Source organism: Phasianus colchicus, chromosome 1 (assembly GCF_987193195.1).
Source record: "Phasianus colchicus chromosome 1, bPhaCol1.hap1.1, whole genome shotgun sequence".
NCBI lineage: Eukaryota > Metazoa > Chordata > Aves > Galliformes > Phasianidae > Phasianus > Phasianus colchicus.
Genome location: NC_143436.1, coordinates 132,093,804 through 132,117,572, shown reverse-complemented (window position 1 = coordinate 132,117,572; position 23,769 = coordinate 132,093,804). Strand labels below are relative to the sequence as shown.

Below are 23,769 nucleotides of genomic sequence, written 5' to 3'. Positions count from 1 at the left end.
CGATTCATTCATGTAGTTCTAGAGGGAGTTGGACTAGCTTTGAGATTATTAACATACCTGTAAATGACCTAGCTCTTGAGGTAAAAGGTTAAACATGAAAGTTTGTGAGTTATTCAGGGTAACAAAGATGATATAATGGTGGAGAATTATAGAAAAGCCTTAAAGAGCAGGTGACTGAAAAAAAAAAAATGGCTAATGACATTCAGTCTGGACAGTTGTAGTGTAAGAGCAGGAACAAAAAAAATAACCTTGATTTTACACATTAAACAATGAGAGCTAGTAATTATTACTCAGGAAATGAAGCTTGTAATTATAAGAAACTCTTCTATAAAAATATATCCTTGATTTACTTGTCAGCAACAGTCCAATTACTGAGTCAGATCTCAACAATTCTTAGGAAATAATAGAAAAACAGAGTAAATCAGCAGGCATTTTTATCTTGCTGATGCTTACATCTGATCCCTTAGACTCGAAGCTACAGTGACGCAAGAAGCCATAAACAAAGACAGGAGAATGTTTCCAAGTAAGAAACAAGCAAACAGACTGTGATTTCCAGACTGGAAATCAATCCATATAATTGTGATTTGGAAAAAGGTAGAAGGGGCTGACTCTTCCCAAACAAAAGATCCAGGAAAGGAGTTGGGAGAGAAGTGGCTTAGAAATTAGATTAGCACAGGGCAAATTCAAAAGAAACAGCTGGAATATTTTCCCCACAATGTATCTATGAAACTCTTTGAGGTAGATGTTGAATTTACACAGGTTCAGCAATGTGCTGGTAAAGTTTGTACTAGGACAATCCATTAGTTGCAATTCAATACAGATATGCTACCGCTCATTCAAGAAGCCTCTCAGTCACAGAAACCTCTGAAATCTGGGGACTGTATTTGGGGAAAGCAGCATTTTATGTTCACCTTACTCCTGGGATCTTCACAGGCATATACTATGTGTCTGTTGGAGACATGCTGGATTGCAAAGACCTTGGATCACTCTTACACTCCTCTTTACTAGTACATTCCTGCTTCTTTCCTTGCTTTCAGTATTTGCCCTTCTTAAGATGAGATAGTTCTTTTAACAGGCTTTGCTTACATTCCCATGTAATGATATAATTCACATATCTCTGTCTTGCTGCATTTTATACCATTCACCATTTATACCATTCATTCAAGGAGAAATACATCTCAAGTAGGCTTACATTTGTATTTACTCCATAGCTTACAACAAACACCACAAAGTAAGCCTAAAAGGATGTTGATGACAATTATCATAGAATCATAGAATCACAAGGTTGGAAACGACCTATAAGATCATCAGTCCAATCGTTTTCACACTACCACTGCTACCACAAGCTATTAAACCAGATCTCGCAGCTCCTCGTCCAGATGCCTCTTGAACGCTGAATTCAGTCTTCTGAAATCAGCCCCAAAGCTGCTAAATTTGATAGGCTTTTACATAATTTATTATTTAACTAATATTTTACTCAACCCTTTAGAGAGATTTTCACTGCAAGAATTAATTCCACCCACTCTTCAAATTCACTCAACTTCTACAGGATCCTATACACTATTTCTTACAGGGATGTAGTCACTCTAACTTGTGCCTTTCTAACATGCAGATTACACTGATAACGATAATGGAGACAGTGAAAAACATACTTCATTACCCTGAAGTGATCTGAAGTACCTGGATAATTTTCATTTTAGCAGATTGTCAGCTAATGTGAGAAACAACAACAAGAGGCCACAAAAACATGTTTATCACTGTTATTTCTCTGGTAATTGAACATTAGATTACAGTCACATAAAGCCTTGTGCAAACAACTTTATCTTCTTATTACCATTTCTTTTGCCATATGAGCTCTTCAAGAGGTCTTTGCTGTGCAAAGGAGGGTGTTTAGGGAAGGAAAGCCAATTCATCTGAAGGAAATCCTCAGGAAAACATTATACCATAATAGAAAATTTCTAGAAGCAGAATGCATTTAGCCTTACATTCAGTTGACTAAAAGCATGATCAGTGTGATTTTGTACTCCCTATACACTACTTGCCTTTTCTTGACAGGACAAGTAATAAAACAGAAAGGAAATCTCCTTTGAATCCTGTTGATGTATCATTTCTAAAGCCAGCAAGATCTCCCTTCCACTGAAGTGTTTCAGAGCATTGGCTAAGAAGAGTGAGTGGAAATGAATTGCTACACTTACATCTTTCTCCTTCCAGCAAACTGTAAATGCAGATGTGCATTTTCAAGTCGACAAATGTGATCACTTTATTAGCGTGATCCAGCTTAAGGTTGGCAAGAGGGTTTCAAAGCTCTAGGAGAAGGATTAGGGTTTGGAAGGGTGTTGTTTTGTGGGCTTTTGTTACCCTTTAAAAAGAACAATATAACAAATCTGTAAGTTGTGCTGTGGAACCACAGCCTCATTTTTATACTCCTACATGCTGAGAGTTTCACTAGAATAGAAAAAGAAATAGAGCTTTAAATCTGGTGAGTGGGAAAAAAAGCAAAATAAAATTAAAAAGGCAGATAAGAACAAACATGTTTCAGCAGAGTCCTGATTTTGCATTCTTCAGGGCCTAGCAGTTCATGCACAAACAGTGCCTGCACCAAGATTGCTCCAAAGTGAAAGAGTTGAAAGCTATAGAATTTTTGTAATTATTTTTAACCAGGAATCAATGTTAAGCTGATTAGCATTAATGTTTCTTTAGTTGCAGCAGAACACTAATTATTGAAGACTAACCCACTCTCACAAAGGAAAAAAAAAAACCCACAACATATAAACAGGACAAATTCAATTTCAGATGTTGTCTGAAGGAACGATCTTTAGGGTCTTTTATTATTTTTCATTTTGATTTGGATGTTTTTTAGGATTTTTTTTCTGGTTTAGGGTTGTTCAGTTGTTATGCTTTCTTAATACACAGGTGTGGGAGCCAGTCGTTCTTTGAATGGCATCATGGAGCCTTTTGCTCACTGTCTTAAAACTGTATTGCAGTTTTACAGAAATTATCTAGGTAAGGTATAAAATCTGGATATGAGTGAAATGGGATGATTACCTTCACATCCTCTGTGGGAGAGAGAGACCATTTCTCTCACTTAGCAAGTTATATCAAAGACTAAACACAAGTAAAAGCTGCATTTACTCATTCCAACTGGCTTCTTCTAATTCAGCCCTGTTCACCTGAGTTGCACTCATCAAGTTGCCAATTTCTCTGACTCAAGATAAAGCACAACTGCCACTAACTAAGGCCAATCCCACAAAAGTATTGGAAGCTGGACTGAAACCTTGAATCCCTCACAGGACTTAATATTCATAATGAGAAATTTGACCTGTTCTGGCATCCAATTATACAAAACAATATATATAGTTTAATAAGTTATCAGAGAGAAGGAAATCAACGCCAAGTATGATCTCATTCTTCCATAGTGTATTAACCTATCTAAAGACTTAGAGTACTCTGTCACTGAAGCAACTTAATAATTAAATGGAAGATGTCCAGTGCTTTATCACCCTTTATGTCTGTACTTTGCTAAGGAGAGGAGCATTTGATAACTTTAAGGAAAAAAAAATAAAATAATGCAGCTTAACACTGATTAGGAGCTTTAATACAAAAGAAAAAAAAAAAACAAAAACTTCCATAGCATGCAATCCCAGATCCAAAAGAATAATTTCTTCCATAGCACGTTTTCAGGAGTTGAGTTTATTTTTAAACATAGATAATGATACATCTTCCATAGTGTACAGACTGTCTGCTTAACTGTCTACTATTGTAGCTTGAATATTAGTTACTTGAATACAAACAGCTAAATACATTGACAAAGATAAATGAAACTCTAAAAGAAATTAATGAACATCTCCCATTGCGAATGAGTTTTTCATCTGTGACTACACTCAGATTGTGTTAACATAAACTTCCAGGCACAATATATTCCTTCACAGTGATGCTTTTTCATTTGCATAATTATTTTTTACATATTTATATATACGGATTCTTTAATTTGGAATGTCTTGTTCTGCAAATTGTTCACAGAACAGAAGGTTAGAATGACCAAACCTGACACGATCATTTTGGTTGATACCTTATGTGGGAGTTTCACACAACTTTCTCCTTTTATTTATCTTCTTAGTGTTCTGTTATACAAATCAAATGAAACAGAAAAGCTTCCTTGAGTCTTGAATGTATAAATTATTATGAATTCCAACCTACTACAACATGAGCAACAAGAAGATAGCACATCCCGATGGTACAGGACACGATCATCATGGGGAAACCTAACCTGAAACAACAATAAAAGAAAGATCAATAATAATAATGATATTAATAATATAGCAGTGACAAAAGCATGGACATATTGTGAGATTATGACAGGGAGTCTAGTACTCAACCTTACTTTTCTATTTCTAGCCTATTTAAGAGATTTGTGGTTGAAATCAACATAATTTCATTGATTTCAATGCGTCACTTTCAATTTACTTTGTCTTACAGGTAAAATAACAATTCTTAGAAGTTACTGGATGATCTATCCCAATGTTGTGTATCACCTAAGATTAGACAGCAATTATAGGATATCTACTAGGGTAGAAATTCTAATTTCTAACTTAATCTATGGCTCAAACTCTTTAAATTGTTTTCCTTCTGAGCTGCAGTCACATAAAGATAGTATTTCTTTTCTGTACTTCTCAATAAGTTTTGAATCAAGAGCTGAACATCAACGAATTGTTGGAAATAAACCCCAGACAGTTGCAAAAGCACTAAAACTGTGCTGTTCTGTTAAAAAACAGCTCTTTGCTTTACATCACAGATTAAGCTGTTCAGACCACACCCATTATATTTTACAGCTTTCTTTAGACTGACAAACACAGGCAGCAGAGATGGACAACTAGAAGGGATGTTATGGAATTCACCAATTCTTACTCTGTTAGTTTTGTAGGTCTTCCACATCTGTGAAAAGAAGGGAGTTAGTTTTCTGAAACTTAAACAATGTTGTTTTGTGGCACTGAAGGACTATAAAGAACCACTGCTGTGATCACACCAATTTGTTCTATGTGACTAAAATCATAAGGAAAACTTTGGTGAGAAATGATCATGTGACAAATGAGACTCCTTATGTAATTTCTTTTGTCAAGTCTAGCCAAGATCTTCCATAAACCTCTTCAAAGCATGGTAGTGTTTTCTGAAGTGCAGCCTTTGATTTATTCTCTTTCTTGAAGTAAGACCTACTTATTACATATGGGTATATTAGTTGTGCTTTTGCTTGCTAGGAGCCTTTGAGAAGGTTCTAGGAGCCCATATATTGATGATAGGAGAACACCATTTTCTGAGCTTGAGTGCATGAATAACACCTTATTTTAGGAAAGTACAGCTAAAAGAGGCCTCTTGGGACATTTAATCTCTTCAACACTTCCTGAATATAGGAGAAAATTACATAAAATGAAAATTAAATACCTCAGTGTCTCATTGTAGTCTGCCCCCTCCACCTCCTCCTACCTGCAGCTGCAGTGTTGCTCTAAGCATTGTGATATTCAAAAGCCACATTTATTTTGTTGCTGTTTTGCTGAAAAACTGACTGAAGGAGGTATAGATGTGACCAACAGAACAAAGGAACTCATGATCATAGGTTTAGTTTACTGATAACTGAATTCATCTCAGGAACTCAGATCGCATCCTACCCCCAGCCAGATACACACACACAAAAAAATCAGTCCTAGCCTACAAAGCTGACTGACCAATTAGGAAACCAGTACAATTCAAACATTCTGAAGCAAATGTTGGAATTATTTAGTGAAGAACAAGCTTTCCCATAATGCTAGCTGTTCTTGACTTACTATCAAAATGAAACTGAAATGTACTGTTAGAGGCAAGCCAAGGAAAAAAAAGGAAAAAAAGAAACACCAGCAAGGTTGAAAATCTTTAAGGGACAAGACTGTCAGGACTAAGAGATCATCTCATTTCTGATTCCTTGACATCCCTCTGAAAAGGCTGTCATTATCCTGTATTCATGAACATGCATTTCATGTCCCAGAAGGACAGTTCCAATGCCCAGCTCAAGTGGATTTCTCCTCCATTTCTCTGGGATTTAGGACGTGGTGTGCCAAAGTCTCCTGACATTCTGGAGAGAGATATTCACAGCATTCAAATATTTCCTCAGAAGTCTGAAATATATTTGGAAGTGCTCATTTCTTTCTTTTTTTTTTTTTTTTCCAGATGAGCATGTGTAATTACATTGCAAGCGTTCTTTTAAAAGTTTGACTGTTTAGATCCTTGCTTTTGAGCAACTACTTGAAGAAAAAAAGTGAGTCATTATTCATCTTTAACATTGTTGTTTTTATTCAGTACGGACTAAACTATGATCAAGCTGGTAACATTGCAAAACAGAAAAGCTAAAGCTATTTACATTGGAATTATTTAGAAAAAAAAAAACAAAAAACAAAAAACCAAAAATAAATAAATTAATTTGATGGCTAGCCAACTGCTCCGAATCTTTCCTTCTTCATCTAAGTGTGTTTGATTTCCAGTCCTCCCTAATCTCATTTACATAAATATGTCAGATAAGGCAAAAACAAACGAAAAGACAGCAATGGCTATAGAAATAAAATAGCATGGTCATAAAATCCTCCTACATCCTTCAGTATATTTCATGGATGTTCCCTGCAGCCGAATCCATATGACAGGCTGGTGAAGCGGAGACTGCTACAATTCTCTCAAGAAAACAGGTTGTTATTTGACAGAAAGCAGAACTTTATTGACCTCACAGTTAGCAAGCAAAGAACTGGTACTGAGAGAAGCGAGGATAGCACAGATCTTAATCTGTACTAATACAACCTAACAAACCTCCCTGGGGAACACACAGCAGCACAGCATTGAATGGCAACGTAACACCTTTGTGAAGATTTGTGAGGGGATGGAAGAATCCAAACAGACTTAACTGTTCCTCAATCACTAAAAAGAGAAGAGAAAGAGACTGGGCATGAAGGGTGCCCATGCAGGAAAATGGATGGATTACACAGGATCTCATACAGACATGCAGGAGTTGTAATCATGCCCATACTCACAGAGGGAGCCAAACTTGCAGCTGGAGCCACACACAGCCTGGATAGTTGTGATTGCCATCATTTAGCATGGATGGTTGCATAGAGCCCAGCTATGAAACCATTACTCTCGCAACACGGACAATTTCCTCTCAACTTCTGGCCTGAATCTCAGGACCACTAGCCTGAGCACAAATGTAATTGGATCAAGTTCTATGTGGAATTTGTGCCAGGGAGAAAGGAGATGAAGATCACTTCATGAATATTAGTTACTGCAGAGACAGTCAATTACCCACGTCAGATCAGTGCCCACTCATGCTATTGCTCTACCTCAGGGGAAGACACAGCTCCTGTCTCAGGCTACATACAACATAACGTTTAGGTACCTACATTTTCTTAAGTTACGCCAAACATAAGAGCACATTTTAAACAATGTAAAACTTTCCACCAATGCTCATTTTCAGCATTCACCTTAAAGTGATAAAGTAACACGTCAGTTGTTGTTCCTGCCCAGGAGAAATGATCAGTAATGCTTGGCAGTTCTAAAATCTCCTTCTCAACTAATACTTCATGTTAGTAAGTATATAATCAATAAATGTACAGATGTTATAATAATGGAATACATCAGAGAGTTTGACTAAGCAGGTTACTATACAAAAGAGGATAGAACGCTTACCCACATCCTGGGCTCACTACAAAACTCCAGAGGAGGGATCTCCAGAAGACATCCTTTCCCCCTGGTACTCAGCTCTTAAATGGGTCTAGGAGAGGTGGAGCCAGGCTCCACTGCTTCCAGCAGCACAGGTGAATTGCCTTCACCTGTGCTCCTGTGGGTGACTCATTGCTTGCCTCAGATGACCGATCAGAGGTTCAGGCCATGATTCAGTAGTTCCCATACAGTAAGAAACACTAATCAGCATCTTCATCATGAAAATACATTTTTACAAGATCTTGTAAAGGCATCTGGTGTGACATTTCTATACATCATCTAAGGGAAGAGGGCAAAGACATCCCACACTGGGCAGTTTTTCCATCTCTTGTGGCCGTTGCAGACAGGGAGATTCACAGGTCCTGAATAACACAAAAGGTTTCACCCTAACTCTCTGTAGCCAGTTCAGGGAAAATGCGCTTTTCACTGCTGCAGAGAGGAAGGGATGGGTAAAGGACCTGGCATTTCCCCCACTTTCTCCTCCTCCTCTTTCTACCAGAATTTTACATGCAAACTTGCAATCTAAACAAAAATCACACCGCTTAAATATACACAAGCAGATGTTAGTTCAGTGTGAGATACTAGAAACATTTCAAGCAGCAGCCCCAGGGAGTTGTCTTGGACAAAGTTTTGCTTATTAATAACTTCAGTGATCCAGTAGTGAAAAGCTTGCAAATCACCCCAGTGCAGGAGAGATGTCAGACTCTGTGGAGAGCAGAATTCAGCATGTTCTTGACTAATTAAAATGAGAATTTGGAATGTACAAGGTGAAACTCTGTGAAGAAAAGTGTGAGGTACGCATTAGGAGAAATCAAACACAGGCACACAAACCAGCCAGGAAAATGAACATTTTTCATGGGTAATGATCTAGTTATTTTTGATCCAGCCTCACTGCAAGTTTTCTGACCCTGTATTTAGAATAAAAGGAAACTGGTGGATGATTATTCTGGGAATAAATCCCATTTGTAATTAGTACCCACAGAGGTGAATATTGCAGTTTTCTTAGGTTAGAAGTTTATCCAACATAATTTCTAAATAACAACAGAGAATCCTTTGGGGTCAAAGTTGCATTTTCCTGAACAAACTGATCTCTTGCCATATCATGCAGCTCTAGTTTGTGGCGCTTTGAGAGCCAGCAGGGCCTAGGATGTACAAGACCAAAGTTGATCATCTTGTACTGCCTAATTTGGGGCATGAAACATTCTTACCCATAAAAACACCACCTACAGGCACCACCACCCTGACAGTTCTAACTGCAGACACAGCTAACAACTTACACAGTCTGTATATCCTCTGAGGTACCAGTGCAAAACCATGCCTGCAAGGAAGTGGGGAACATTCAGTCATTACTGATTGGGAAAGCAAAAGCAAAAATCTCCTAGGACCAAACATTTGGCAGTGAAAGAATTCTGGAGGCAGCCAGACGTAAGAGTTAAAGCTAACTTCTATTCTGGCTTGCACACACAGTTTAACACACAATTCAAATTATACTGATGAGGTTTACATCAGGCTTAACATTTTGTTCTTCTCACTTCATATCAGTTCCATATTGTATGTTCTACAGAAAATACAACATTCTCACCCACCTACTTCCTCCCTTTATTCAACACAGTACAGCACACCTGAAGCTTGCCTTGTCATCTGAAAATATTTCACACAGAACAAATGATGGATAAATCTCATAATTCTTGAAAATTCTCTAATCACATGCAATGCCTTGCTCTAGAAGTTTGCTATCATAAGCTCATTTTTGAAAGCACATATACACCTATGAAAGCAGCCTCAAAAATGAGACTCAGATGTGGGCATGCTGAGAAGATATGTAAGGTTATTTCCAAATGACAGGGAAGTTACACCTTTTAATGAAGCTTCACAATTTTATTTGCAAAGTAACTTGTATTTCTTTCCAACAGTAAGGTAAAACTACAAAATTCATGTATCTTAATGAAAATATCATAACCCTCAAGAGTCAAACAAAAATCAGCTAGCTAACAAAGGTCTTCAAAAGTTGTAGCCTAACACAGTACAGCTCAATAAGCAAATCCGTTTTCTGTATTTCAGCTAAGATCACACAACATAGTGAAATACTTTTGGGGAAAAAAAAAAAAACAAAACCAAGAGACAAAATTACCTTTATAAATTTAAGACATGCTTGTGAATATGGTTATTTCCTAATTTATTCAGTATTTTAGATTTATACAGCATTATCTACAAATTATTTCAACTAACAATCCTAGATATAAAGTGAATTTTATAGTGATTTTTTGCTGTCACATTCTCCTATGGAGATATTTTCTAAAAAGATTATGTTGATTTTTCATCCTGATTTTTAAAAAATGCTCAGGATTTCTTGAAAAACAATTCATTTTTACCAACTCTGTTTATTAATTCTTAAGCTTTTTTTCTTTGGCTTCTGGAAGGAGTAGAAATTTAAAGGAAATTTTTTTAATTTCTTGACTTAGTCTCAAATCCACTAGGAATTCTGCTCTTTGTTAATTTCTCTGTTTTTATCATATCTGTGGTCACTTTACTGTCATCCTATTTCTTCTTTCCCTTCCTTGCAGTGCAGACTGCCTTATGCCCTTCCCATCATTTTTGTTGTCAACCTTTCCATTATTTCAAGTCTTTGACATACTGATCCACTCCACCTGAAACCACTCCACCTGAAAGTATAGGCTTTCCTGTTATTTTCTATGCTTAAAAAAAAAAAAAAGCTAAAAATATTTCTTTCATGCCCATGACCACTTCAAATCTGACACATGTTGTCGCTCAAAAAACAGGTGGCTAAAACTGCCAGTAAGAATTAATGCAACATTAAATTGCTGTGAAATTCACATAGTCTAGAATTACATAAAAATTACAGTGTTCTTACCTACTAGTTACCACACACAGGTGTTACTGTGTAATTGAAATCACAGAACAAAACCTATAATCCTGTTTTCTTCTGATTGCTAAAATTATTATAATTTCTTGTGATATTTTATCTGTTCTGAGCCTATGCCAAGATTATCCATAGAGTCACTGAAAGAAGTTAAACTGAAATAAGGAAAATCAAATTCCGAATAAGAAAACCTAAAGGTATTAAGTTTTGCCTCCTACAGCCTAGAAGATCTAGAAGCAACATTTGCTGTAACCCTGACTACTAGGTGCAGAACAAATATTAGTCCTCTCTTCCTTGACCTTCCAAACTTTTGATTACCTAAATTGAAAGCTGCATTCATTGCAAAAATAAAATTAACTGGTCTGCCAGCTCCACCTGGAAGATTCAAATCACTGTTAATAGAATATTTGCTGCAGAATCTGTTTAGATCTCTGTGTTACAAATAGGATAAAATGCAGGGCTGTTAGAACAAGAGACTATGGTAACTATCCAAAAGCTATTCGTACATGGAAAGCTAGCAACCCCTATGAGATATAATGAAAGAAAATGGAAAACATGTTAATTCAAGCTAAAACTAATAATAATTAAAAAAATTAATTGAATGTTTAAAGAAAGAGAGAGAGACATTAGCTGTTAAAAGACAAAACCATCTAGATCTTCTATTAGAACCTAACATAAAACTCCAAAAGGAACTGGTGAAACTGCAAAGACCTATGAAAGATTATAAGCTCCAATGCAGAAACAAACCTGAAAACACAGAACAGTGACATTTTACAAAGGAAAAGCAACACAGCCCTCACAAAACTGCTCAAGTTAATTTTCTAACTTTTCTACTATTCCTTTAGATTAACAAATACAATTTAGCAGTGTATGCAAAGTGCTCGAAACCTCATGTCTAGGAGACAACAGGAATGAAACACGAACTTTTTGCATTTATCTTTAAGGACTCAATGGCCAGCAGAAATACCCCACATTTAAAAGAGAAAAAAAATGACTTCGGCAAGCTCATTAGTACCACAATATGTAAAGGAAGCTAGACTCAGACATGTGTGCACATTGAGATGAGTTTTACTAATCCACAGAGCACATATAACCTGGTTACCTTGCTCTATAAATCAGGCCTTAGAATAATTATATTACAGACAGAAGCATATACAAGCCAACATTTGAAAAGTCTCTTAACTTTAAATCACTTGTCTAAGAATAGGAATAATCTCATTATTAATTTAGAAAATGTAAATAAGTGCTGTTCTGGATTAGGAGTCAAATAGGTAAAACAAGTGATCCCCACTCCACAGATACAGACTCTCCTCTGGAAGAAATCCAAAAGCCAACATAACAGTAGGATGGTATGGATTCTCAGGTTTGTTAAACTTCATAGTACCCATGCAAGTTTGGGCTTTTTTCTACTGATGTGCCCTATGACATGAAACACTTGTCAGGGTCCCCAGCAGAAAAGCTGCAGCTTCAAGTAAAAGTTTAGTAACTCTTAATATGATAGAATTACCCAAAGCAACTAGCAAGATTTTCCCAAGTTTACTACCACTTGCTTCCTACTTGACTATCAATATCCAGGCCAAACCAACCACGTTTAAACATCTCTGGCATATTCTTTCTTCAAGAAGGCTTGCATTAGCCTCCTGACAAGATAAGGGCCAGGATCACAGAGAACAGAAAATATTCCTGCTCTGAGGAGGGCCAATTGACATTTTCCTTCAGTAAGGAAGGAAATTATACCAGTAATTCCTTAAAAGAATGTATAAGGTGATCATGACAGCCTAACATATCCAATTTATGCAGCTGAAATTCTTTATCACATACTAGTCTAATTTTACATCAAGTGGGCTGATATTTCCTTAGTGTCCAGAAGAAAACACATTAGTACAACGTGCTGGCATGCAGAGGGGCTGATCAAATCCACACTTTTGTAAACAGAAAGAAGCCTTTACAAAATCAAGACTATGACCACCAGACTTCATTCATACAAGGAAATTTTAGATTCTGACCTCCAGTACCATTAAATCTTTAAACAAATAATTAGAGTAGTTGAGTTTCAGTGTTGCTAGATCTCTCAAACTATATTAAGAAATTCTATTGTTTTGCTTTGCTCTTTAAAAAAAAAGGACAAGAACTTTCGTGTGCTAGTAACTTCAACAATATCTCTATATAACTTTGACCATCAGTACTATATCACAACATCAAGAAATAATCAATATCCTGAGAAAACAAATGTAGCCAATACAACTGACTTACGTTACACTAGTTGCTTTTCTATTTCCAGTAAATTAAATTAATAGAGTGAAATTATTTGGACATGTCTTTCCATTTTTTAATTCGCATTTTTCCATTCAAGGAAAAATTAGTTTAATTCACTGCTGTTTTACCTTGTTTTACCACAGAAAACAGAAGAAAGATACAGCAGAGTAAAATAAAAACATTTGCAATTACTGTGTTAGTCATCCTACTCTTTATCATACATAAGGCCTACATCATACAAAGGTCCTTCAAGCACTTTTGCTAGACATCTCTGTATGTAAGCAGCTTTCCTGAAGTTTTAATTCAGCTAAAATCTACATACCTCTTTAAAACCTAAATTGATTTATACCTACTACTGTATCAATAATTCTATCTGTATATTCCATAAAGAGTGTATTTTCTCTTTTTCATCAATAGATGTTCTCAAAAATACCACAGTACACAAGGTTAAATCTCCAGTGCAAGCTATCAAAACTATGAAAGTTTACATTCAAAGTAACAACTCCATTCTTTGTCAGGTAGTGTTGTTATGACTATATATGATGAGTGATATTATATGCTGCATCTTGGCAAAAACAGTATGCCATTGACTGGGTTTTTGTTAATCTTTCATCTGAGGAATTTTTTCTCATTTTTTCTTATTTTTCTCAATGTGACATACTTACTCTTGTTTCTAAACTTCGTGCTCCAAAGAGACCAAACTTATTTTTACTGGCTGCAAGGGTGCAGCTAGACAAATGTTTACCAGTACACTAAACTGAGCTGAAATAAATTTTGCAAATTTAAATTTGCACACATTCTTGAAAATTCTACTGTTAAATTTTAATAGTTTCAGTTCACATGAGTTCATGGTCCACTAATGTTGAAATTAAAGAGAAAAACTGTCAAGAACATTTGAGTACCTAAATAGTCCCTAGGGGTCCATACATTGGTGCTTTAACTTGAAATGTCCTACAGGCAGACAAGTCTTTCTATTCATTAAGTGTATTCTGGGAACACATTCTATATAGACAGAGTGGTTCCCTTCTTGCTTGCTAAGAACTACGACACAAGATTAACTGTGGTGTAAAGATTCATGATGCTCTATTAGTAACTTCTTGAATTTATCACAGCTTCATGTCACCCTCAGATGGACCATCGTCTTTTAGAAATGCATTTTTTCTCTACATCTGCCAGATTGACCCCAAAACAAGTTCGATCCTTAATTCATTGCTTTTGAATCTGGTATGAAAGCTCCACATCATTCTAAAGCTTAAGGAACAGAACTATATGAAATTGACTCAGCTCATTACAAAACCCATACTTATTCCTCTACTATAAATCTATCCAGTGAAGCATAGCTGTGAGTTTGAAGGTAAGAAGATTAATATCACCACAGACAACTAGAAGAGAAAAAAAATCAATGAACTACATCTTCTACAACAGTACTTTAAGAGACTCGGGTACAGATTATAGTACAAATAGAAAACCTTTATGTTGCTGGCAGTGAATTGTTTTCATGAAATGTTTGAAAGGTTCTGATACGCACATTCAACTAATGAAATGGACTAATACAAAACAAGCGAGATTCACAGTGCAAAAATGAATATGTCAGGGCTGCTAAAATAGGTTTTGCAATATTTAGTTGTTGCTTCTGTGTTTTTTGAGACGTTCAGTGTAACAGAAAATCACTTTGACAATTAGATGGTTCTGAGAAAGTAAATAAGAGGCTTACCTAAATTTATGATAGAGCAACTGTGTATATTCCAGACTTCTCTGATACAGACATTTCTCACAAAACAGTGTTTTGTCTATTACTGAAATAGTAAACCTACCACAAGATGTATATATTACTTTATTTTTATTTTCCCAAAAAGTAGGTCTTAGTCACTATCAGTTTCAAATTAATATTGTTAAATAACCATTGCCATTTTAGCCTATCTAACTGCTACATATAAGCATAAAATTTCACTGTTCCTATTTAAGTAACCTCTTCCACTGAAGCTAAACAACTGCAAATATTGACCAGGAAATTATTATTCAATTGACATATAGAAATGTAACGTTGCTTAGATTAATGTATGCCGTGCTCAATGCCCCTGAGTGCAGGCATCATAATAATTTTAGGTTACCAAAAACGACTACTAAGTTAAAGTAATAAAAAAAATAAAAGATATAGTTAATACAACCACATTTTTTTATGTAAGAAACAATGGCTTTCGCAAGAAAATAAAGCTATATTTACTATCCTGAGAATAGTAAATATACTATACAACTACTTTGAGTTGTTCTTATTTCAAATGCATTATAATGAAGATAATACAAATATTACATCTTCCTTTCATCTGACCATCTTGCTATACACAAGGGGAGATTGACCTCTTATTTAGTAACAGAGGGAAGCCCATCTTCTTATTTCTATTAAAATATGAAGTTTTCTGAAAAAAAATGAAATGTCATGTAAAAGTATGACTCTGATGTAATTCTGAATTTCTGTATGATGCTTTGTCATCAAGCAAACATGAAACAAGGGTAAAGTGAGATTAGCTGAGGTGAATTAATATAATTTCTCTCAAGAAGGCCTATTAGTCAAAGTTCATAGGCAAATATAAGTAATGTTCAAACCACCAGTGTTCTCGGGATTTCCAAGTCTTTGTGTCCCTTTCTGCCATTTAAGTGACCCTTGTGTTTGCAACTCATATAAATTGTTTTGTAAAATAATGTTTAAAGATACAAGATTTCTCCGAGTAAATATTTTCAATAAAGCACTTCCTTATTAATTCTGTTGATTATCAAAGTACTCTATTTACGTACAAAATCACTTTATAATTTTTATATTCTCTGAATAAGTCCCTTGTTCAGTAATGATACTGTCTAATCAAATTTAGCATGTTGTAATCAACTGCACGCTAGGCACTTGATGTAATAACTATGTGAAGCTGCAAAAAGTAGTGACTCTTTGGATAACAAAAAACTATTAATACCAGCAGAATGACATGTAAGAGTTCAGATATGCTTTGCTCAATAACAAAAACTACATACAAATTTTATGAAATAAAACCGAGAAACTGTCTCAAGACAGTTTGGCTTTGCATCTCTCTGAATCAAATGACAAAATGTATGAAAGTGAACAGTTATTTCACAAATACTCTTCTTACAATCACTTTCATATTAGGCTGCACTTGCTCCCTTCTCCAATTCCCCTTTTCCACTAATTCACTTATCTTTAGCTTAAGACAGTTTGGCAGAACATGACTTTTTTTCGCCCTGCTTTTTATGAGCTCAAACCCCATTCCTGGACATACAGCTCATATGCTCTGCTGGGGACAATGTTGGCCTCACACCAACCCATAAAACCCTTAGTCTGACAGTAGTCAGAAAAGCCAGGAGTGGCGATAATCAGCCAAAAACACTCAAGAGGATTTGAAGATTTGCTTCTCCGGATAGGGAAACTCAGAATCAGATAAGAAAGGAGATTTTAAGTCCAGTCTCAAAACCATGCTGTTTTGAGTGCTCTCATTTCAGGGAGTAGTAGGGTGACTGATCAGCTACTTGTTTCTTTAAAATCCAAAGATGCAAGCAATCAATTTACGCTTAATTCTAATGAACTATAAGCAGATGAACAAAACACTCTAGCCAAACCATCTTACTCCTATTACTACAGCATCTGTTCCTTATACAGAAGTTCTTGGCTGCAGTCCCTCCTCATTAAACATTCCTCTCTGCATCTTCCTGAATTTGAGTGCTGCCTCTGCTTTTCATTACCCAATATGTTTGTTTTGTCTAATGATCCTATCTTTAACACTACACACTCCTTCATGCCCTTAACCACAGTTATCCTTAAAAAGTTAATATGTGGTAAAAAGTTATGCGTTGTGGGACACATTTGTACAAGCCTAAATCTGAGCTACCAATCTTTCTAGAACACAGTTTGCCTTCCATTACATTTTTATATTAGGATGAAATGAATTAGCCTCCAAAACTTATTTCTCTCTACTGAATCTTATGAGAGCTAGAAGCAATTAGTTGAAATAAAGATCTCAATGCTGTAGAATGGAAAGGTGAGGTGAGATCAGTCTCACCCTTACTGACAAGCAGGTCTGTGAACACTGGGAAGTAATGAAGCCTAATTTCCTACCAATTTGTGTCTAACAAATTTGCATTAACTTTGATTGACTTTCCATCTAAGAAGTGGAAAGCTCTAAGCGAAGCTTTCTTCCATAAGTTAATATGTTCTCCTACACGTTTTTTGGTGTTGTTTTTTTTTTTTTTTTTTTTTTTCAGTGTGTAAATTGTGGGCTCTGACTAAACTTTTCCTCAGTGGAATACTAATAAAGTTTATTTTTGTCTTCCCAGCCACCAACTTTGATGGCATTTCAGGGATGTTAATTATATTTTAGAAATTAAGCTTCCTTTCCCCACAGTTCTCTCCCCTGTCAAATCTGTTTGAAGTTGATAAGCACATTCAGAAGTTACTAGGTGGGAGACACACAGACACATTCACAGCAGTACGGTTATACAGGAAAGACTATGAAAAGTTAGGGTGTGATGAAAAGGAACAAAAGGCTTTTCAAATGTTGTTGTTTTTTTTTTTTATACGAGACATAACAAGTAACTAACTGATCATGAGATGTGCCAAATTGTTTCTATGATATAATTCAAGAATGGTTAGAGAATCTACCTTTAGGTGTGCATATATTACATAGTTCTAGTCTCCAACTTATCAGAATGCTTATAGACATGGGAACATAATGGTGAAGAGAAAGAATCATTAAGTTAAAAGTGAGCATGAATTAGAATGCATTTTTATTTGAAATTTCATGCAGTCCCCAAGGAAATAATTTAAACATAAAGTCTAAAATAGTAGTTAAGCTACAAAAAAAGAAAAATGATCACAGATCAATCACAAATTTCAAAGCAGTTGATACTCGCAGAAAATATAGCTCAGAATTTAATAATAGAAAAGTGAAGTTTCACTTACCAAAATTTTCTAAAGTAACTGTATGAATTAATTAACAAACTCTAATAAACAATCTCTAATGAAATTCGTATACAAGGAGCATTTTAACCAGTATACTGCTGAGGCATATACCTGCTGAACGTGAAAACATTACCAGAATAGGGGATAGTTTGTCATTATTATTCCAAGGGATAGTACTTCTTCTTCATGCAGTTTGTATTCAGAAGTTACACATTCTAAAAAGCGAATGCTGCTCAGAAATCTCACAAATCCCAAAATTAATATTCCAGCAGTGTACCTCATCTATGAAAAGTCTAGGTATTCTCACAATGAAAAATAATATCTGCCAAAAAAAAACAAAAACAAAAACAAAAACCAAACAACAACAACAACAAAAACTGCTTGTATGCCTTGGTTGAAATCATTAAAATAAGAAAAATGAGTTTTTACTTTTTTTTCCAAATGCAACTATATCATTAGTTTGCACCAAACATAGCATGCCCTGGTAGTTAAAATGGAAACAAACTTGCACCAGTGTCACTGAAGTAATTTAGTTAATGATAAGCTTCAGCATGTATTTAGTATTTCAAATTCTTCTGTGCACTGACACACTAATTGCTAGTACTTCAGAATATACACTGATTAAATACACTTTGTGCCCAAAGAATACACTCACTAGATTTTTCTGTACAATATTCAAAACATGATCATCTTAGAAACCATTGAAGTGAGGAGAAGTTGTACAATGCCAGAAAACAAAATTTGGTGTAAATATATGAAGTGACTTTGCAGATTTTGTGACAAGCAGATACTGAATGTTGGTGTATCAGGGATAAAACTTTTTCTTGACATGCATGGATATGCATTTTTGGCAGGAAAAGGAAATGAGTTTACCCTGTAAGCCAAAAGGCCTTGCAAAGGCAATGTGGAAGATATATATTACTTGCTTCCTATTTCTCTTTGTGAAGAGCATAAATTTTGTGAATTATTCACAGCATTTGTTTGTGTCAGCTCCACATTCTAAAGCAAATCATGTAGATCTCTTCTATGCTTGTATATATAAGTGTTTCTAAAAATAGGATTTTCCTCAACTAAGCTATGATGCAAACTACTATAGTCAAGTACAGATTTAATTTTAGGCATCAACTTGACCCTCAACCTGTTTCCTTTTTCTCTTCCATCAGAGACATAAACTTTACAAATACTTTATATAACTAAAGCATTTCATTCTACTGCCAAGAAAATAATTCTCATCAAAACACACTCAACCAACTTCTTATGAGAAGCCAGAAGCAGTGTTTCTTACTTGTTCTCCTATTTCTTCTTCTTGACTTGGTTACTTGTACTATTCCAGATTTGGATGTTGATGAGAGCTTCATCTAGTTCCCCAGAAATCTCTCTTCTTATATGTTTTAAAAGGTACTTCATAGTATTGTCTTTTGCTAAGGAGATGCTGTCCTTGATCCTCTTGTTCCTCTTTCACTGCCTCTCATCTCTGATAAATTTCACCACAGACTACACAGAACTCAGCAGTGTTCCTTATGCTAAAAATTCACTGATCTCAATCCTTCTAATTAAACTAACTGTAATTTTTTTCAAATTAGTTTAGTGCAGTCCTCTGCCAGGCAGTTATTGATCTCCAGGAGGAGTTTACTCTGAATGGTAGCCCAGCACAAGCCTCATTTTCTCCCTGTAAATCTTCTCCTTCATTTCCTTTCTTCATAACACTTCAATTGTACACTTTACCTTCACCTATCATTTTAGCTGGTTTGGATTCCCATACCTTTTCTCACATCCAACCTATACCTAAACTCCTTGCAGATTACCTCTGCATAAGTAACTATTTGCATAACTAACATGCTCACCTAGGGCTCTCTCATGTCAATTTCTCCACATCTTTTCATCTGGCCTCAAGAATAGAAGAAACAGTTCAATGATTTCAAAGTTCCCAATAGTTTTCTTTTGCATAAAACAGAAGCTTTTCCAATTTTCATAGACTATCAAGGCCTACTCCTCCTCATTAATTATCTGTTTATTAAAAGGAAAATGTTTCCATCTGTATCCTGTTGTCAGCCCTCATCACCACTGGTCATATTTTCTATTTATTACTCCTGTAGTCCTTCGCAGCACTGGTAGGAATCCTCTACAATTCTTTGTAAGGTTACTTTACCAGTATGCCTCATTCCATTTTGCCCTGACACAATGCTATTACTTACCCACATTAAATAGGTTTTTTCCTTGATTTTATCAATTCACAGTCCACAGTATCACATATTATGGTAGTCTTTGGGACTGACAGATAACTCATAGAATCTAGAGAACTGAAGCTCTGTTATGTTAATTTATATACCTGCATCTTCTTATGGAATGCATTTCTCCCTGAATTACATTTAAAATAAACACAAATAGAATGAGGGGGAAAAAAAGAGGAAAAAAAAAAAAAAAGCAATCAACAGGTATTAAAATGACCAAATGATTTCTGTCCCAAAGCTAGACAAATATCCCTAGATTAATTTAGTCTTTCATAATCAGACTTGAAAATATCTGCAAGTAAGGCACAACTCCATCTGCCAGAAGACAATCTCTTGCATTATGTTTCTTGTATTGCCTCCAGGGTCATGTCACATTACTGAAACATCTCATAAACTCTACATATAGTCCAAAAGCATCTTCAAAGAGAGCATCCTGACTAAATATTTCTGAAGTGCAGACTGAAAGTTTGTTTTTGCTGCTGTTTGGCTCCAGGTAGTTTCTGCTGGATATACAATAGATAAAACATGTGCCACAACATAAGATGATGCAAATCATTCATTTGGCAAGAAAACACAGCGTTACTGGTTTTCCACATTTTACAATAGTTATCATTAAAGAGAGCTTTTTGAATTTATAATATTAAGACAGTTTCCTTTTGCCGTATGTCATAATAGCAGCAAAAATTTCAACACAAAAAGGACTGACTTGCAAACACAAGTACCACTAGTAGATTATTCCCAGCAACATGATATCCAGCACATTGTGATTTTCAGGTACTTCTGCAGCTGGATTTTGAATACAAAGCTACAGATTATTAGATCCTGAACATCAGCATTAGACTCATTAAGTGACATGACTTATTCAGCAGAATGGAACTGAGCTTCACATTAAGCGAACAAAATGAATGTGCCTCATGTGTAGCAATCTGCGTGGGAGACGGAAGAATGCAGCAGAGGACAGGAGGTAACAGAGTCTGGTCATGTTGAAACCTAGGAATCTGGCTCTCCAAGACAAAGGATGAGGACACAAAATAAGATGCATCACAAACACTCCGTTCATCCTGTCGATTTAAAGAGCAACCCTGCAGTGCCCTCTGACCTGACCTCGTACCTCTACCTCAGCACACCATCCTCCTTGCCCTGAACCAGTCTGGCATAGGGCTGCAGCACTTTCTATCATCTCCCTATGCAGACCATCTCACCAATACCTATGTGACACATGGATCTGTCAGCATTCCAGCCACTGTGACATGCTCATGGCATCACAGTGGCAGTTGCCAGTTGCTGGAAACCACATTGCAGCAATAATGCTGTTAGTTTGATTAAACTGCTCTGTACTGATGTCCATGTTGAAAAAGGAACATCTCTCCAGCATAGGTCAGGAGGATCCATGGTCAGGACGTGTTCTCCACTGGGCCTCTGCATTTCCAAGACAAAGGAGGAGGACATAAATCAGTTGCATCACAACCACTCATTCCATCCTCTCATTTCAAACAGCCAATGCTGCCATGCCCTCTGCCCTGCCCTCTTACCACAGCTCTGTACACGATCCTGCTCTCCATTACCATTGGCTGGCACAGGGCTGCAGCTCTTTCTGTGCTCTCCCTAGGCAGGCCGTGCCAACAGAACCTGTATGACACATGGATCTGTCAGAATTCTAGCCATTGTGACATGCCAATGGCATCACAATGGCAGTTGCCAGTAGCTCATTCCCACATTGCAGCAATAATGCTCTTCTTTTGATAACATATATCTGTACTGTTGTCCATGTCGAAAATGGAACACCTCTCACCTCCCAAGCTGTGCAGCACCAGGCAGGAGCATCCATCGTGTGCTTGTGTTCTCATCTGGACCTCTGTCTTTCCAAGACAAAGGAGGAGGACAGAAAATCAGTAGCATCACAACCATTCCTTCCATCCTGTCATTTCAAACAGCAAACGCTGCGGTGTGCTCTATCCTGCACTCTTACCTCAGCTCTGCACAACATCCTGCTCTCCTCTACCATTGGCTGGCACAGGGCTGCAGCACTTTCTATGATCTCCCTATGCAGCCCATCTCACCAGTTCCTGTGTGACCACATGGATCTGTGAGCATTCTAGCTACTGTGACACGCCCATGGCATCACAATGGCAGATGCCAGTAGCTGGTGCAACATTGCAGCAATGCTGCTCTTCTTTTGCTTACATATCTTTGTACAGATGTGCATGTCGAAACTGAACATCTCTCCAGCAACGCAGCACAGGACACGAGGTGCCATGGTCTGGTCCTGTTCTCCTCTGGGCCTCTGGCTTTCCAAGACAAAGGAGGCGGACACAAAATCAGTTGCATCACAACCACTCCTATCATTCTGGCGTTTCAAACAGCCAACGCTGCCATGCCCTCTGTCCTGCCCTCTTACCTCAGCTCTGCGCACCATCCTGCTCTCCTCTACCAGTGGCTGGCACAGGGCTGCAGCTCTTTCTATCATCTCCCTATGCAGACCATCTCACCAATACCTATGTGACACATGGATCTGTCAGCATTCCAGCCACTGTGACATGCTCATGGCATCACAGTGGCAGTTGCCAGTTGCTGGAAACCACATTGCAGCAATAATGCTGTTAGTTTGATTAAACTGCTCTGTACTGATGTCCATGTTGAAAAAGGAACATCTCTCCAGCATAGGTCAGGAGGATCCATGGTCAGAACGTGTTCTCCTCTGGGCCTCTGGCTTTCCAAGACTAAGGAGGAGGACACAAAATCAGTTGCATCACAACCACTCCTTCCATCCTCTCGTTTCAAACAGCCAACGCTGCCATGCCCTCTGCCCTGCCCTCTTACCACAGCTCTGTACACCATCCTGCTCTCCTCTACCAGTGGCTGGCACAGGGCTGCAGCTCTTTCTGTGCTCTCCCTAGGCAGGCCGTGCCACTAGAACCTGTGTGACACATGAGTCTGTCAGCATTCTAGCTACTGTGACATGCCCACAGCATCACAATGGCAGTTGCCAGTAGCTCGTTCCCACATTGCAGCAATAATGCTCTTAATTTGACTGCATATCTTTGTACTGATGTCCATGGGCAAAATGGAGCATCTCTCCAGCAGTGTAGCACAGGTCAGGAGGATCCACGCTCAGGACGTGTTCGCCTCTGGGCCGCTGGCTTTCCATCACAAAGGAGTAGGACACAAAATCAGTTACAGCACACCCACTCCTTTCATCCAGTCATTTCCAGCAGCCAACGCTGCCATGTACTCTGTCCTGCCCTCTTACCTCAGCCTCTGCACACCAACCTCTTTTGCCCTCAACTGTTCCCGCACAGGGCTGCAGCTCTTTCTATGATCTCCCTATGCAGCCCATCTCACCAGTTCCTGTGTGACCACATGGATCTGTGAGCATTCTAGCTACTGTGACACGCCCATGGCATCACAATGGCAGATGCCAGTAGCTGGTGCAACATTGCAGCAATGCTGCTCTTCTTTTGCTTACATATCTTTGTACAGATGTGCATGTCGAAACTGAACATCTCTCCAGCAACGCAGCACAGGACACGAGGTGCCATGGTCTGGTCCTGTTCTCCTCTGGGCCTCTGGCTTTCCAAGACAAAGGAGGCGGACACAAAATCAGTTGCATCACAACCACTCCTATCATTCTGGCGTTTCAAACAGCCAACGCTGCCATGCCCTCTGTCCTGCCCTCTTACCTCAGCTCTGCGCACCATCCTGCTCTCCTCTAC

The 23,769-nt window shown here is 37.3% G+C and overlaps 1 protein-coding gene and 1 long non-coding RNA gene across 2 annotated transcripts in view; both read right to left on the bottom strand.

Annotated features, from left to right (window-relative positions):
- Positions 1 to 3,647: 3,647 nt before the first annotated feature.
- Positions 3,648 to 23,769, bottom strand: part of OCA2 (OCA2 melanosomal transmembrane protein) — a 206,934-nt gene continuing 186,812 nt past the window's right edge. The window contains exon 23 of the mRNA XM_090126753.1: positions 3,648 to 4,267. Within this exon, the coding sequence (XP_089982879.1) occupies positions 4,180 to 4,267 (88 nt within the window). The 3' untranslated portion in view covers positions 3,648 to 4,179. The remainder of the gene's footprint in view (positions 4,268 to 23,769) is intronic.
- On the bottom strand, positions 17,773 to 22,326 carry LOC116236570 (uncharacterized). Its single transcript, XR_016460422.1, has 4 exons — positions 22,026 to 22,326; positions 21,849 to 21,915; positions 21,589 to 21,685; positions 17,773 to 21,475 (listed from the first exon to the last, which is right to left on the bottom strand). It is a non-coding gene; the product is annotated as an uncharacterized LOC116236570 (long non-coding RNA).